At 45.1% G+C, this 17,549-nt stretch overlaps 2 protein-coding genes across 2 annotated transcripts; one reads left to right on the forward strand and one right to left on the reverse strand.

Annotated features, from left to right (window-relative positions):
• The first annotated feature begins 4,972 nt into the window (after window positions 1-4,972).
• Window positions 4,973-10,409, forward strand: GRPEL1 (GrpE like 1, mitochondrial). Its single transcript, XM_042812857.1, has 4 exons — window positions 4,973-5,071; window positions 5,639-5,807; window positions 7,613-7,694; window positions 9,809-10,409. The coding sequence occupies exons 1-4, from the start codon at window positions 5,001-5,003 to the stop codon at window positions 10,153-10,155; spliced, it is 669 nt and encodes a 222-aa protein (XP_042668791.1). The 5' UTR covers window positions 4,973-5,000; the 3' UTR covers window positions 10,156-10,409.
• Window positions 10,410-11,795: 1,386 nt separating this feature from the next.
• Window positions 11,796-17,393, reverse strand: TADA2B (transcriptional adaptor 2B). The gene is made up of 2 exons (XM_042812863.1): window positions 17,120-17,393; window positions 11,796-16,410 (listed from the first exon to the last, which is right to left on the reverse strand). Exons 1-2 carry the CDS (start codon window positions 17,387-17,389, stop codon window positions 15,418-15,420), a joined length of 1,263 nt encoding a protein of 420 aa, XP_042668797.1. The 5' UTR covers window positions 17,390-17,393; the 3' UTR covers window positions 11,796-15,417.
• Window positions 17,394-17,549: the final 156 nt, after the last annotated feature.

Below are 17,549 nucleotides of genomic sequence, written 5' to 3' on the forward strand. Positions count from 1 at the left end.
TGAGAGAAATCTAATGCCACTCCCCATGAATGTCACCAGTCTAATGTTAATGATGATAAGAGCTCTTCTAACAAGGTTGAAGTTGTATGTTCATAGATGCCTGTGGGAAGGAAGCAAAAAGTAAAGCCCTCATCTGGAGACAGATTTAAATCCAAGTTCAGAAATTGTGGCCTCTACCAAAATAAATAAATAAATAAACAAACAAACAAATAAATAAATAATTTTTAAAAGCAAGCGGGTATTGGGTAGATTTCATTTATATGGAAAATCTGGGGGGTTTGGAAGCCTCTTATTCTTTCCCCCTCCAGGTATTTTTAGCTGGACTCTTTCTCTCCTGTCTGGCCAGACCTGCCCTGCTAGGTTAGTTAGAATGGAGAACAACAATTGTTCAACAGGAACGTTCATGCACTCATTAATTACTCATAGAAACACAATCAAAAATTCTTGCTCACTTTCTAAAGGAGCTGGAGAAAAGCAGGAGACAACCTCTTTAAATTTTGCTTTGTGCTTCTTGTCTTCTCAGCTCTCCAACACACTTGCACAGCATCAGCAGAATGAGCATTCCCCTTTTGATGCAGGAAGAACAGCCCGCCAACGAGACTGAATAACAGCACTGAAACACCATGTCTAAACAGAGCTCCATCCACGGGCATGCACCACACAGCTTAACCTCTCGTCAGTTATCTGAAAAAATATGTAAAAAGCAAGGGAGAAACATTTGCACAAGTCCAACTCAAGCAACAAGCAGCCAGGCCTCGGGCTCTTACAGCACTGCTGGCAGCCTGTGTGCCGAGCACCTGGCTTGGCAGCCCTTCCCCACACCACACTCCCTTTGACTAATACAAATCACTTGCACGCTGCACAGCAGAAACAGGCCCACAGGATCTAATTCATCAAACCTCAAAGAAAAATTAAGAAAGAAAGAAAGAAAAACGTAGGCCTGAATGTCCAAATACTGTTTCAGTATTTCTACTGTTAAACTTTTTGCAGAAATGGACACCAACAACTTCTGTCCTCTTGGCAAAACCTGAACGTAACAGAAGAGAGAGGACAGACCACGCTAACACAGCTGACCTCTTCTGTCAGCTTGGCCCGTTAAGCTGAAAGGCAACAATTTATTCTTAAGAAAAATATTAAGAAAATCAATGGCACCATGCTAAGAGTTTATGAGAACAATTGATTGAAAACCCTTCTCCCAGAGCTCAATAATTTTGTCTCAAGGTGTAAAGCCACATCAGCATGATAAAAGATTGCTTTTGTGCATTAGAACCAGCTAGCTGCTTTCTTAAGAGGACAGGTGAAGCACTTCCTATTGCCATGAGTGTTCCAAGGCCTGTACCTGTGCCCTGATAACGAGAGCTGAAAGAACGAACCATAATAGATAGCCAAATTTGCAAATCCTTGGGATACCAAATGACTTATGCAGGAATATCACAATAAATTTGCTCTGAAATTGCTGCATGCTGCTTTGGGCTAGGATCTCTTCAGTGTCCTCCTAGGAACAGAACTTCTGTTATTCTAAATTGCTCTAATTAGCTCTTTCAGAGCCCTGCGGCTGTCGCTATTAGATTTTCAGCACAGCAACAACCTTCTCCAGGCAACAAGATAGTTACAAAATGTACCTTTCAAATTAGTTAGCAAAAAGCTATGGGAACTCAAAGGGTATTCTATAACCAGAATAAGATGTGTGATTCTATACTTGCAGCTCACAGAGAAACTAGGCAGAGAGTAGGTGTTACATGTTCTCTCTTGGGAGAGATTTCTTTAAAATGTTTGCATTAAAAGTTATGAATTTGGGATGCATTAACTATCTTAGTAAGGCTCTTACTAAAAGGAAGGAAGGCTCTTCTCCCCTACACACACATCTGCATCACGCTACATGATATTTAAAGTCTCTGGATGCAAGTAACAGTCTAATCTTTATAGTCTTCTTCTGTCTGAGATGTTTCCAGGGTGTTACTGATACTCAGACTCAATAATCCCTATTTATAGGGATCAATATATATATGTGTGTGTGTGTATATGCATATATATTTCTGAATTAACATTCTGTATGAAAGAATATGTCCCCCAACATTATACTGGAACGCAACAGATAAGACCTCTTTTGTGAAATCTTTCCTAAAGGGCTCAGGTTTGAAAAACAAGTCTAATTTCACCACTGAAAAGTTCAGTAACAGTCTTATAGCTAAATTAACATATTTTAATTTGATTTTGTTATTTCCTGATAGCTGACTTGAAAGGTCACTGCTAGACTATTTACAATGATTTTTTTTTTTTTTTTTTTTCTTTTCTCATTCCACTTCCTCCCACCACAGTTCAATGTTTGGTTCTGATCAGGCTGACACATAACATATTTGATCAGGGAAGATATGGTACCCTTTCATTTTTAGCCTGAAAACATTAATAACACAGCTCATATTTGAAACACAAATGTAATGGCATTCTGCCTGCTGGTTGAATATCAACAGATTATATCTTGGCACTCAGAGAAAGGACCAGTATTTCTTCATAGACACAGAAATGCCTTAATTTTTCATTTAACGTTTCAAGCACAAATCTTGCATTTATACCATTTTTCACCTCAAAAGATTACAAGCTTTTTTATTATATATTGAATGCTAATAATAATAAAAAAGAGCCTTATCATTCCTTTGACATTCTCAAAATATCACAGAAATTCCCTTGTGCACTCTGAACAACTTTAGTGTTCTGAGAGATTACTACCCTTAATTCGTAGTTGTGTGGAAACAGGGTCGAATAACTGCACGAGGCTGAATGGCCGCACGAGGCCACAGAGTGAATCACGAGATGAATCAGGAATTAAGTCCACACCACACGAGTCAATCACTGGACTGCACTAATTAGAGATTAGAACCACTTCTAACCACATCAGCTTGAGAGGTAGCAACTGCTTAACTTAATGTTTTAGAATTCAGAATAAGCATTGCCTATCAACAAACAATATTCAAACCCTGACTTTATGTGAAAAAGAAAAGTCTGCTTGATATGAAGGGGACCACTCAGGAACATGTCTGTGATTGCACATCTGTGGTTGCCCGCCAGCCCAAGCAGCAGGTGCTGACTACTCCTCAGCTGAGTACTAACAAAAATAACAACAAACACAAAGCAGGCCACTAGGTGGCACTACAATTAGAACAGACTGCTAAGGTGGAAGTCAGAACAAAGCTTGGAAAAGTAATGTCTTCAAAGTGCCTTCCAAAGTGGGACAGTACGTACGGCCAACGTCAGTCACAGTGCAAATAAGCTCTGGCTAACCTACATGCTTATCTGCAGTACTGTGTATGCTGTTCAGTCCTGCGCTCATCAGTATCTGCACCACCTGTGGGCTTTTCTTAACAGCTCTTCAAGTTGAGGAAATCACAACAAAATTCACTTTCATTGAGGATCATTCTGAATTTTTGCTTGGAAAAAGCCTGTGAATTATCATTTTGGGCAAATGGGCCTTAATACAGGAATTTGCTTGTTTCAAAGGTCTTGAACGGAACACAGTTTATTAAATGATTAATAAGATATACTAGCAATAGGCTGTTCTCAATTTTCTGTCATTAATTTTCTAATCAATCACTAATTGAACACAGCTTCCACAGGTGGTAGGCAGCAGAGAATGAAGACAAGGTAAATAGGAAGCAGCTTGCTAGGGATTTCAGCCCAACAAACAGGGGAAATGAGACAGGCAGACTGGTTGTTCAGTGCTAAAAGGAGCCAGTTATTTTTTCAGGCAAAATTTTAGAAGCCTCAGATCGAAAGACCTACTTACCTTTTCTGTCTCATTTCTTCACAGCTTTCTGTGGATAACCTCCTTTATGGCTACTCCCACTTTTCTCCTTGTTCTCTCAGATCCAGATGCTTTACTGGCATCTTTACCAGGTCTCCTCAATTGCATCTTTAAGAATTACAAGGATGAAGCTTGGGACCTGTGGCTTATCTACTTGCCAGAAAGCAGCAGGCAGCCACTGACCAGACTAGAGCCACATGCAACCTCAGTCTTTGCTTTGTTTTGTGTAGGCAAGCTGCTGTGCTGTATCAGTGTCACAGTACAAACTAATGATCGCCAGAATGCAAAACCATTTGCTTGGTTCTCATTGCAGAGATGCTGTCACCCAAGGGTGTTAGTGGCACACTTCTTGCTCTTCCAAGTTGTTCCTCAAGAGGAGAAATGCACATCTGTGTGCACTTGTGTGACTGCCAGAGACAACAGCACTCCTTGGAATATAACAGTTGTCACGAGACCAGAGGACCAGGATGTCCCACATCCTTTCTGCAAAGGCCCCGAAGCAGCACCGCAGACAAGCAAACCCTGCTACACGGAGGCTGTGCAAAAGCTTGAGTTAACCGAGCAAGCTCCAAACTTCTGCAGGATTCCTGCATGGCAAGTGGCTCTTCTGAGGCTTCTTTTTAGTAATACTGTAATTACACACCTGAACACAGCTGGATATATAATTCACTGACTTTGCATTACAGCATGTGCAGCTTCTTCATCCTCAGGACATACTTTGGAAATGCAAGCAGAAATCAGGCTTACAGCTGGGGCATACGTATCTGTGAAAAATCTAGCAAAGTGCTGGGACCATGTAATAAATGTGACCTTTTTCTTGCTTTTAAAGTAATAATCGCATGCTAACGGATAGCACCGATGAAGTTAACTCGTGTATCACCGTGTAGGATTTGTGTCTCCCAGTTATACTAGTCAGGTGCCAGAACCCCCGAGGGCCGACAAGGACAGCCCCAGCGCCCCACAGCGCACAAAATGGCCCCCAGGACGCCCTCAGGCGGCACCTCCCGCCACAGGGGGGCAGAGTACAACTCCCTGCACGGAGCTCCCCTCCGCGGCCCGGAAGAGCCGTGCATCCCACCCACCACTCTCGCTCATCCTCCTCTCGGATTGGCTATTGTCCGCGTCACTCCTGGAGCGCCCTCTCTCTGATTGGTAAGTGCGGAGGTGGGCGGGCAGACGCGGTGCTGGGTAGGAAGGTGCTATGGCGGCGGTAGCGCAGTGCGTGTTGGGCACGCTCCGCTCGCGCTCTCCGCTGCTGAGCCTGGCGCTGAGGTGAGCGCGGTGCTGCCGGGCCGGCCGCGTCGATCGGGGCCGCGCTCGGGGCGTTTGGGAGCGAGGCCCGGTCCTTCATGTTCCGTTAGGACAGGGCCCGGCATGCAGCCCTGTGAGCCGGCTCGGCCTCGAAGCGCCTCAGGGAGCCTCTTAGAGGCCTGCGCTCGGTGTAAGGGCCGAGGTGCGGTGCGGCCGCTGCTCTCTTGCTGGGCCTCGGGCTGCTCTTGCGGGCTGTTGCATCAGGCAGACCGCGTGCTGCCGTGAAGACGAGCTCCTGTGCCCTGTGGCGTAGGCTGGACCGAACAGGCGGTCACGAGCTGCTGCTCCATGGTCGGTGCCTTGCAGCCGAGTTGTTGTTTGCAGCAGTTCAGATAAGCTAAACTCGGTTCCTTTGATGGAATCTTCTGCAGACGGGTTCCACAGTTCTGGAATCGTTGATTTGTGCTCTAATGTGCATTTGTTGTGCTTGCTGATTTGTCAGATGAAGTGTCCAATATGTCCAGGAAGCACTACTGTCTGACAAGGTAAGTGGTAGATTAATACTCTCCATGTGTTTTTCCCTCATAGGACCTCTCCACGACTGCTTTGTGTGGCAACACAGCAGAAGAGCACCGGCCAGAACTTGGAAGAGGATCAGGGTCAGAGCCACAATGAGCAGAAGGCAGAACATAGTGCTGCTGAAAGAATGTTAACTGAGGAAAAGTCCAAACTGGAAGAGCAGCTCAAGGAAGTTACTGTGAGTGGCCTCTGCTCAGTCTGTGTGCATTTCTCCCGGGCTGTGTACCTAAGAGTCCTGATTATAGTTTCTCAGTGCATAGTCTGAACGCAGAAATCCAACTGATGCTTAGTTAATGGATAATAACCTGTAATTAAATAATTTCTCAAAACTGAAGAGAGTGGATTTACTGTAAGACCTGAAATGTATCCATCGTACTCTAAAACAAAAACTTTAGGTGGTTTCACTCTGATTTCTGGATGGAATCTTGCTTGACCTATGTTGGTCCTTGGAAACAGGGAAGTTGCTTCTGAGAAGTTCTTTGTTGATGCTAGGCAAAACAGCATTAAGAATGGCAGTAAGCGTATACAGGAAAAAGTTGACTCACCTGACTGGTGATAGGGCCTCTGGCTATAGAACACTCCTTCTCAGGAAGTAGCCTTCATCCAAAAGATGCTCTCCCTTTGGAAGCTGGCCCTTAAATGAGCCCTTCCTGTCACATGGGAAGTACAGGTGAATTGCTTGCAGCTGTACTTCCTAGGCCAGCCACCCCCTTCACCAGGTGCTCAGTCATCAGTTCAGGCTGTGACATAACACTTCCCCTACAACCTGGAAATTGGTTCCTTAGTTTCACTGACTTTAGGCCGCCTAGATTTTTGCTCAGTGGAGAAATAATTCTTTGAAGTTCATGTAAGGATTGGAATGCATCTTGTATGTATGTGAGCTTAGAGTAGATATTGTGAAAACAGCCACTGACTTTTCCAAAGGTAGGGGTTAACAATTCTTAGCTTGTATATAATACTGTACTTATTACATGCTTACACAGTGGGAGTTTGAACCCATCTCTGTTAGAGATGTCTTTAAATGTGAGACTAATGTGTCCATGTTGCATTCTGGCCTAATAAATCTTGCGTTCTCTCATGCATGACTTAACAGAGAGTGAACAGTGCCCTAGGAGGTGAGAGGTGTGGATTAAACAAAGTCATAGCTTTTCTGGATGAGTGCTTTATAGAAAATGTCTTTCTAGAGCATTTGGGACTTTGAGAGGTAGCCCAGAACCTTCTGTAGTAGCAGTGCCTATGAATTGTAAGTGGATTGAGATTCCTTTCTGCTGCCCTTAGGAAAGAACTGAAAGACAAATCATGGAGATTAACACCTTAGTTGACAGAATATGTTCCTGGCTACAGGAGGCATCCCTTCGGTCAACTTCTTGGTGTGAAAGTCAACCTTACAGTGTGTGCAGGCCCAGCAGAGTTCTGGGTCAGGTGGTGCAGCACTGAAGCGCCAACGTTTGTTGAATCGAGTTCTTAATGCATCTCGTGCTACAGGACATCTTGCTAGAACATACCTAAACTTAGCCTGATGAACAGAGGAATCAGACTTTGTAGTTTGTAAGGTCTGAAGAACTTGGAGCACACTTTGGTGGAGAGGGAAGAGGCGGACTGAATGGTTGGGTTGGATCTTGCTTGCTGGTGTCAGAATACTTAATACCTTATGAAGACTTCCTGCAAACACTTGCCAGAAAAAGCAGACAACTTTGGAAAAATTGGTGTATCTGTAGTGTTAAAAATTACTGACAGCAAATATTGAGTCTAGAGGCCAATCCTTATTTCCTTTCTCTGACTTCTTTCTGCGCTTAAATGAAGCAAACAATTTTCTTTGCAACAAGGATGCAGTGATAATTGTCGTGTGTTCAGTTTGCCTAAATCCACTATCTAAAAAATAACGTAAGAGTAAAAAAGAAATGCTGTTCTGTACTTGCTTTAGAATTTTCAATGCTTCAACCACTTGGATTGAAATCTCTTCTGTGACTTGTTTTTCTGCAGGATAAGTACAAGAGGGCCTTGGCAGATGCAGAAAACGTGAGGCAAAGAAGCCAGAAACTCGTGGAAGAGGCGAAGTTATATGGTCAGTGAAAACCCTTTGTTTTTAATCATAAGACCCAGGAACACTAACTTGAAAAGCAGAGCTTGGAAAATGGAGCTAACTAGCCTCCAGTTTTGACAAGTTGTACTTATAGTTATTCTGGCTACTTAGTTTAAAATACATCTATAGGGGAAAGAGGTTTAAAAATGGTTCCTCACTTGGTAATAGAAGTACAATAGTCTCCCTTAAGATACGGCAAAACTTAACCAATTTAAGTCAACAACTTTGAATTTTGTTTGAATTTGGCACCTGGTTTTCTAAAGGTACAGGATTAGGAGATGTTTCTAATAAGGTTGCAGCCTCAAGTTTGCCTTTTTATACGCTTGGTCCCATGGCAGACTTCAAAAACCAAGGGTGAGGATGGAATACTGGCATGCTTGCTGTGTTGCTTGTTTTTTTGTTATTGATGCATGGTTTCTGAGGTGGTTCATTTTGTGGAAGTTTTCATTTGTTTTACCTTTCATATTTGAATAACATTCCTCTTCTGGTGAAAGCCATAGCTTTCAAACAGAGGCAGTGCAGTGGTAGGGAACATACAGCTGTGGGCTTTAAGGAATGCTGGAAACATCAGCCTCCAGCAGCTCACTGACATCTGACACAGCGTTCTGACATTGAGACAGAGCTCCTTGTTTGTGTGTGAACGCTGTAGCAGAAGAGCTTCCTTTTAGTACTTGACTGCCACTTTGGTTTGAAATATTAGCTATCCTCTCTTGCTGCACTGCAGAGCTGTGTAGTTTTATTCTGAATGCAGACATTTTAATTTCTACATGCAGAATCTGCAGTTAATGTGTGTGGTTAAAAAAAGCATCTCTTTGTTTCATAGTTCTGTACCATTTTCATGGATATTTGAATGCTTCATCCTGAAGTTCATTTGCAAAAAGCATTGTTTGATTGCTGTGCTGTGTAGTGCAGAAAGGCTTGGAGTTATCTCTAAGCCCAGAGATGTATGATAGAAATAAATATTCAAATAAAGTTTCTCATTTAAACATTATCATAGTTAATGTGTGACTGTAAGTTTCATCATTCAGTGGGGATTGCTTTTTTTTTTTTTTCTTAAAGGAAATTCATTCTTAAACTTGTCCATAGGGGACTAAGTCCAGAGAGATGCAGTGACAGCTGTCTACAGAAATAACTTATGCTAAAAATAATAGAAAAAATAAAAAATCCCTTTCTGAACAAATTGCTGTCTGGTTTGATCCAGAGCAATCAACAGCTGATGTTTGGGACAGTTCGGCCCTAGCCAAAGTTGTAGGCTGAATTTAAAGTTTTGATTGTTATCCTAATATTTTGGGAACTCACTGGACACTTTCAGACACAGTTCTGTAAAAAGCTCAAGTCTTTAAATAGAGTTGTGCAGTTGTTAAAGTGACCTTTTCCTGAGAACTAGTTCATCCTTACAGATCCTGCAAGATGCTTCTGTAGTTCATTGTCTTCTGGTACTGCGCTCTTCCTGGTGAGGAGAAAATAATGGATAGAGTTATAAAGTCTAACCCTGCCTAAAAGAAGAAATGAGCAAGGCTACCACAGCTCAGTGCACTTTGTCATCATCATACCTCTGCAAAGAAATGCGTTGTTCCACTGAGTTGTCTTGGTCTTTTGCGATTGCTTGAGACACTGTACCTGAAGTGAGATGAGTCCAGATTCTTCTAGGGCGAGCTGGAGATCAGCTTCAAAACTGCTGCTGGCCCAGGAATCACTCAGCATGAGGTGCAGCCTCTGGCTCACTCTGTAAGAGCAGTTTGTAGTGGGAGGGGGGGTTATGAGCGTTCTGTTCATTCGAGGAGGAATCACTGCTCACCTCTTAAGATTCCTTATCAGCCTGATTACAAACTTTTTCTTCCTCAAAAACTCTTTGTATCTCAGATTAAAGAGTAGAAATAGAGCAATATAATGCTTTGGTCTTCAGGTGAATCCCACCGTGTGAGAGACAGAAGATCCATTCCTTAATAGAAGGAAATGACGTGAGGCCATCTGAAGGTTTTGGTAACTTGTTAGAGTTAACTGTCGATGTCATCTCACCAGCATAGCTTTCATTTTGTTTGTTGGTGTTGGTTTTAATACTTGCTTTCCTCCCTCCCCTTTCCTTTCTTTTTTAGGTATTCAGAGCTTCTGTAAGGACTTGCTAGAAGTCGCAGACATTCTGGAGAAAGCAACAGAAAGTGTTCCAAAAGAAGAAATTAAGGATGAAAATCCTCACCTGAAGAGCTTGTACGAAGGTCTTGTCATGACAGAAGTACAGATCCAGAAAGTGTTCAAAAAACACGGGCTGCTCAGACTGAACCCCGTCGGAGCCAAGTTCGATCCCTACGAACACGAAGCGTTGTTCCACGCTCCCATGGAAGGGAAGGAGCCTGGCACCATTGCATTAGTGTCCAAGATTGGCTACAAGCTGCATGGGCGCACGCTGCGGCCTGCCCTCGTGGGCGTTGTGAAAGACGCTTAGCCGCTGAATCAGATCACACAATGCCATTCCATTATTAAACAGCTGGATGGTTTTTCTCTTACACCGTGCTTTCCTTACCCCTCTGTCCCCCAAGAGGTTTCAGTGAACCAGTTGAGGTCTCCCAGCGAAAATGAAGCAGACAGTGACATTCTGTTGCTTAGTGGCCTTCAACAGCGTTCCTTCAGCTCTCTTCTGTCAGTAATATTTGTTACAATCATGGCTACTGAAGGTACATTAAAATGAAATGAACAAAACGCTCACAATTCTGCAATCTTGTGTTTATCACTGTGTAAACTGAAGATCCAGTCGGTGGTTCAAATGGGTCCTTTTGCTTTGTAACACTAAACTGCAAAAGTGGGTGAAGTTGTACAGATAACCAATCCTCTGCAAGTATCTGTTGTTTTTTTTGGCTGATGTAAGCACCCATTTTTGTAGAATGCCTATTCAGAAACAACCCCTCTCAACAACTGAAGTAGAAACATTTGTGAATTCTGATCTGAAAATAAAGGGCAAGGGAGAGCGGACATCCTTTGTAATTGTTCAGCCCTTTTAGATCAGTAGTCAAGTTGACTCAAGAAAACCATCTAATACTTGTATGGCATTGAAGAACCAATACAACTTATGCTATCTCTGGATTTTGAATTTAATATTGTATAAATTGGTTTAAAGGATTTTGATAGACTTATAACTTCCATGCAATCAGTTTGTTATGCAAACTGTAGTTAAAACCCCACTGAAAGTCAGAATACCTGAAGAAGTGAGTATCTCAGAGTTTGGTATCTGCTACATTTAGAACTGCACAAGTAGTTGCATTGTAAGTGGCTCAAACAAAAACGTGAACTCTGCTTTATTTCTTGTGTTTACTCACCTTGGATCTTAGGCTGCAACAGAGCTTTCCCATACACAGCTCTTGTCATGTGTAGCTTCACCTGCTGCTGGTCATGTTGATAGGAGTGGATGGGACATGCCAAACTACACATCTGACAGAGTGTCTTCCCTCACATCCTCAAAGCCCATTCACTTAACACACCAGACTGAAACATCAGAGTTACACATATTATTTAGCATCTGGTAATGTGAGAGGAAGGACTTCTGTGTTTTCCATCCTCACTGCTGGTTGTTTGGATTAAGGAGCTTCTTCAGTTCACATGTCGGTTGAGACTGAGGTTTCTGTAATTAATTTACCAGCTCCTTAGAGTGTCTTTTTTGCACTACGTTACTTCATTTAAGGTGTTGCTACACACAACTTACTGTTGAGTGTTTGGCACAGGACTCACGCTCGTTTCCTTAAAACTAAGTGAATTCTGAACATCTGAATGAAATAATTCCTTTTCCTTGGTCTGCCCCTTCAGAGGAGGTAGTGTACAGGGAAGTCTTTACTGAGCTCTCCAAGCACCTCTGCTGATAGATGACAGCAGAATGCACTGAAGAAATAAAAAAAGTGGATGACTCTGAAGTTTAAGCATGACAGCAGCTAATAAAGCTGTTAATAAAGCTCTGCCCGAGCTAGTTTGTTACAAGCACTTCTCCACGCATCATCATGGAGCTAAAATGCATCTCTAGTCACTGCTGCCAGGGCTTTAGCTGGTCAGTGAGGAAAAAGGGCTATGTTACAGTGCAATTAATAATGGAAAGAAACTTTAATACAAGTTTATTTACCAACATACAATGCAAAAACCTAGTAAAATGCTGAGTGTGCACAACATCAGTTAGGTTTTACATGATTTCAGCACAGACGTTTTGTGTCTGGCACAGCTACACCAGTACACGACGCAAATGAGTGCAACGTTCCTTTCAAGGAAGAAGCTGATGAGCCGGGGTGCTCACCAGGCACCCTCCTTCACAGTATTTAATTCATCATCTCTTTAAGAGCACCTGGGGCACATGCAAAAACACCTTGCAAGAAAGAGCAGTAAACCAAAAGGCCGATTACAATTGCAAAGAAACCTGGTGCAGCCACCACGCAAGAGAAGAACAGCAGAGTGCTTTCATTCACAAGGCCATTTACGGGCAGAGGCTCCAATGCAAACCTAATGCTGTTCTTAACTCTCACTGGGACTGCAGCAGAAGGTAGGGCAGGAGGGGCTGTAAGCAGAGCGCCGTAACGAGCCCACCTGATCTGGGCTGTATGCACAGAATGAAGGCTAACGCTCCTTTGCTACTTGGTGAGTTGTACTGTAACACAAGGCTGGGACTGATGGAAGCACCGTACAGCATTACAGCAGGCTGACTGCTGCCCCTATCGGGAGCAGATCAGTGCACAGCTGACGGGTTAGTGCTTTGCCACAGGCTTACATCAATGCTGTTAGGGCAGATACTACCATTAGCATTATTTTTTGTTAGAAAATAAGTCCAGAGCAGTAAGCATAAAAAAAAACAAAACAAAATCAAGCACCTTTTCATTAGCGACACGAAGCCCAGGATATCTGTACAGTAAAGGAAGCACTTCCTGACAAACACAAGACACAAAGTTGAAGAGCTTCTGCCACGCTTTTTGTCAGCCCTTCACCACACGAGAAGCAGCACAGCTCTACTAAGTTGCCAGATTAAGACAACTGCACCTCAGCTTGAGAAAACAAAACAGCAGCTCGTAACAAAGGAATGCTTAGACTAAATGGGTTCCATCTGAAAATACAGGACAGCAGCATCCTCTAGTGCAAGTCACCTTTAAAATTAAAAGCATAGCTGACAATGAGACACTGCTTCTAGGAAAGCCCTTTCCAAGGGATCAGCATTTGCTACAGCAAACATTTACCACCTTGAATTTGCTTGCAAGTATAAAATAAATATCGATATCCATATTTCATACATTAAAAATACTTTATTTTACATTCATCTTGATGTTCAATAAGTTACGTCTAGCACCAAAGAAACATTTTGGAAGGGCTGAGGAATTCAGGAACTACAAAGAGTAAACGCAGAATTCATTTCTACAACATTTAAATGAGTCATTGGTGCCTAGATAATTTTATTTTTAAATTACTGTTCAGATGGGTTTTAGGCTATTGCTTCAGTTAGGCTTAGGTGTGCCAAAGCACTTCAGAAATATAAAATTTAGATCTGAGGAAGATAGTAATAAATCAGAAAACCCACATCTGTGTTAACCTCCCAGCTGCAGGCAGAGCTGAGGCTCCAGCACAGCACCGGTGCGATGCAGCAGCCGGAACCGCTCAGAGGAAGAACCAAATTGCATAACTCCAAGGCTGGAAAGGCTGAGCTTCCTTTCCACAGGAGAAGGACAGAGGAAATCATCAATGGTTTACACCTTCTCAACTTGTCTCACGTGCTCTCTATACGTGCATACAGGGTGGAAGAGGTTCTTAAAGCTACTGGCACACTGCAGTGAGTTGCACTGCTTTGTCTCGGGTGCCCGAGAAGCCGCTTCCAGGTAAGCCAAAGCATCCCATCAGAGAGCACACAGCCCTTTCCTTTTTTGGAGGGACGTAACACCACAAGCTCAAAACAAAAAGGCACTAGAGTTTTTGTGTGTGTTGTGTTATTGTTTTTCCTTCTCCTTAGAAATGCTGGCTTTATAACTGTACCCTTTGTATGCTAAACTCAGCAGTAACACTATTCTGATAATGCTGGAGATACTGACTCAAAACCAGTTCTGGTTAGCATACCTCTGCCAAGCTGCAGAATTAATACTGTTTTTAAGATGTCATGGACTCCTCATGGCCCAAGGCATCAGAACCAGAGCACACCTCCTGCGTTCACATCTGTTCTCAACTCGGTCAGCTCCATCTCCTGGCACATCCACACAGTGGAGCTGTTGCCCAGCTGGCTGCCACCCACTGCCCAGCACAGGGCTCAGGTGCAGTAACACTGATGTCTGTCACACAGAATCAACCTGTTTTTTTTGTTTTTTTTTTTTTTTTTTTTTTTTTTTTTAATTCAGATGGTTAGATGCCAGCACAGGAATCTAAGAATGAAATCAAGATTAAAAAAAAAAAAAAACACCTTTTCCAGTCCTCCTTGAACACCTTTCCCTTAATTGGTATATATTACTAAAACAACGGTGTGGATCAAGTGTTTCTGCCGTGCTCTGCTCCACTGTAACTCCAGCCCTGCCTGGCAGGGAGCACAGCAATGACAACATCAGTTATGCCCAAGTGACCACTGTGGCAAACTGAGATCCATTTTGTCAACCACAGCAATGACCTCAGCACATTTAGTCCAGCAGGTTTCAAGGAACGCGCAGCCAGAAACCTGCAATGGCTGCATCCACCACTCTGCACTCCAGGAGCACAGCAGCTGGGCATTTTAATCTATATAAATTAATTTTTCTTTTTCAATAAACCAACCTCAGTGACCCCTGTGAGCTTCAGAATGGAGCTCCCTGTCCCTGTCCATCCCAGCTGCACTCAGGAGGCAGCTGCAGGTGCTCAGGCTGCCTCCTGTACCACATACAGGAGGAGGGGCAGGTTCCCCCTGCAACTGGAAGCAGTGATTTCACCAGGGCAGAACTCTGCGTGTTCTAAGCCACAGCTGGCCAGAAGCAGCCACTTCACAGCAGTGCTGAGCCCAGCGCAGAGCATACAGCTGCCCGGCCAAGCACACTCTGAGGTCAGGCAGCCGAACGCAGCTCTCCAAGAAGCCTGCCCACACAGCACAGATACCTGCAGGCAACTCATCTACCAATCCCTGTCACGGCTCAGCCCCGCTGCACCTCAGAAAAGCTCCCACCCCAAGTCCTGACACCTGGGCTGTGCTACTAAGGGCAGGGCTCCAAAAGCTCTGCAGCACCACGCCAATCCCTGCACCCTGTGCCTGACAGCTCAAGATTTCTGCAAGCTTTGCTTGGCTGCCAGCACTGTGACAAAAACATCAGGGAGAAGAACTCGTCTGCTGAAAACCATCTCCCACCTTCAAAATAAAAAAAAAGAAAAAAAAAAAGGCAAGGATTATGGATGACATTGACCCTCACTTATCCAACAGCAGGAAGTGACGTGACCACCCCAGAACTATTGGACTTGAGGAGTTGGTTCACATGAAAGAAATCTCTTTGAGTAACGTAACAAAAACAGCGTACTCTAACGAGCAATGAAGTCGAATGGAGAAGTTTCGCAATTCAGTATTTTTCATGACACAAAGCAAAAGTCTACTCAAAGCACGGACCACGAACACCGTGGGTTTTTTTGTTTTTGCTTTTGTTGTTTTGTTTGTCTGTTTCGAATAAGATAATTTCTGTATCTCCAGAGAGGGCAGGAAAAAGAAGGGAGCCCGTCAGGCCTCTGGCGTGGTGCTCAGATGCGCTGGGTTTCATGATGCATCTCTGGATATCCAGCCACTCTCTGTTAGAAAGTTTAAAATCCTTTTCTTCAGTACCTTATCCAAGTAGCTGGGAAGGCGACTCTTGGAAGGAATCCCTTGTCTTTTCTGAAGATGGTCTTTAATGATGATGGTTTTTACAGTCACGTATCGCGCAGGACTCAAGTTCAGAGAGCTGCAAAGCACTTTTTCCCTGTCTGACAAGAGTTCAAAACCAGGCAGGTTTTCAATGGCAGCAAATTCCCCTTCTTTGCCGTCCTCCTTCCCCCTCTTGGAGCTGGCTATGTTTTTGTTCTCCTTCCTCTTCTCCCGTTTATGTCTGGCTGCCTCATATTCTGCCGACTCCTCCATTTTGGTGATTCCATTTCTGCGATACCGCTGCAGTTCCCGGATCTTCGCTCGAAGTACTCTTTCCTTGTGCATGTTCTCAAAGAAGTCTTCAAACTCCTTACAGGACATGAACTGGTACAGAGGCCTCAGCTTCAGCCTCAACTCCTTCTCTTCTTTCGTGATCTTTCGCTTGGGAGTTTTCTCCTTGTCCTTCTTATCCTTCCCCAGGAAGGCCGGCACCAAGTTATAATCTCGCGCAATGTTCTTCCGCCGTTGTCTCTCCTTGAGTTTTCTCACATACATGTCTACGTGAGCTCTTTTCAATTCTATCTCCACGTCATCGTCGTCGTAGTTCACAGACAGGCCGCTGATCAGAGTCTCAGCATCCTGATCGTACTCGATCTCGTAGTCGTCCCGGAGCGGCATATAGCCCAGCTGCTGCTGCTCAGCCACCGATATGTCCAAGGGCGGGAGCGGCGTGGTCAGGCTGGGAGAGAGAGGGCCGCCGCTGGGACACGTGTGGTCCGTCACCCTGTTGGGAATGGTGTCGGGGATGCAGGCCTTCCCCAGGTTGCCATGGATGTACATGCTCACGTAGTGCTCCATCACCTCCTGGGGCGTCCGGGATGCTCCCACGTGAGCGGCCATGTCTTCCTAAATGGAAAACAAGGAGGGGCAAGAAGATGGTTCCCATTACATCTTCATTGGAGCACGCACTCCTCCTTCCCTCAAAAACCAACTCACAAGACCTGTACTCTTCCAACAATAGCTCTGCCACACCATGAACACCAGCACAGTATTTACAAGTGCGAAAGGGACAAGAAAAGCATCGAGAACACAGGAAGCCATGAAAAAAAAAAGAAAGAAAGAAAGAAAAAAGCATCGGTGCAACAAACTGCCTCTGAGCTGCCTATGGGGACAGCAGCCCTGTCTGCTCACCATGCACACGATCAGCACCCTTTGCTACCTCAACAACCCAGCTCAGCACTGCGACGGTTCCCGAGCTCACTGCATCACCCGCCAGGGTTCTGCTCACTTACAGCTTCGTTTTTAGAGCAACAGAGAAAAAGGAAAGTTAATATTTACAGCCTATAGCGGTAAGGAAAAGAGAACGGCTTTAAGTTGAAACAAGGGATACTGAAGCTGTAGACGTAAAGAAGAAATGCTTCACTTCGAGGGCGGTGAGCAGGAACAGGTGCACGGAGAGCAGCGGCCGCCCCGGGCAGCCCGACCCCACAGCAGGGCGAGAACCGGGAGGGCTCTGGGTTCCCCCCGCCCAGAGCCGCGCCACGACACCGCCCCAGAAGGTGACGGAGCCGCCCCGCAGCCCCCGCCCCGCAGCCCGGCGCGGCCCGACCCTTACCCAGTTGCCGAAGCCGAACTGCTCGATGGCGTCCAGCAGCAGCTGCTCCTCCCGGCTGCTCCAGCCGCCCTCCGCCTCGGCGCCCCACAGTGTGAAGCGGCCGCCGTCCACCAGCTGGTAGCCGTGCCATCGGCGGTGCGGGCCGATCTCGGCGCCGGCCGAGAAGCAGTCGGGGCAGAGCTCGATGTCGGCGCACTCGGTGCAGCGGAAGCGCAGGGAGCTCACCTCGGCCAGGCAGTACACGCAGTACTTCTTCCCCAGTTCCGCCATCTTACCCCGCCCGCCGCCGCCCCGCACGCACGCGCGGCCCCGCCCCCGCTCGGACGAGGCCAATGGCAGCCCTCCCGCCGGGAGGAGCCTCTCGCCGGACGGCCAATGTGTGAGGAGGGCTCGGGCAGCCCCTCCGGATCGCGGCCAATGGAGACGAAAC

Source organism: Centrocercus urophasianus, unplaced genomic scaffold (assembly GCF_019232065.1).
Source record: "Centrocercus urophasianus isolate 14NV4802_14NV808 unplaced genomic scaffold, USGS_Curo_1.0 seq_13, whole genome shotgun sequence".
Lineage (NCBI taxonomy): Eukaryota > Metazoa > Chordata > Aves > Galliformes > Phasianidae > Centrocercus > Centrocercus urophasianus.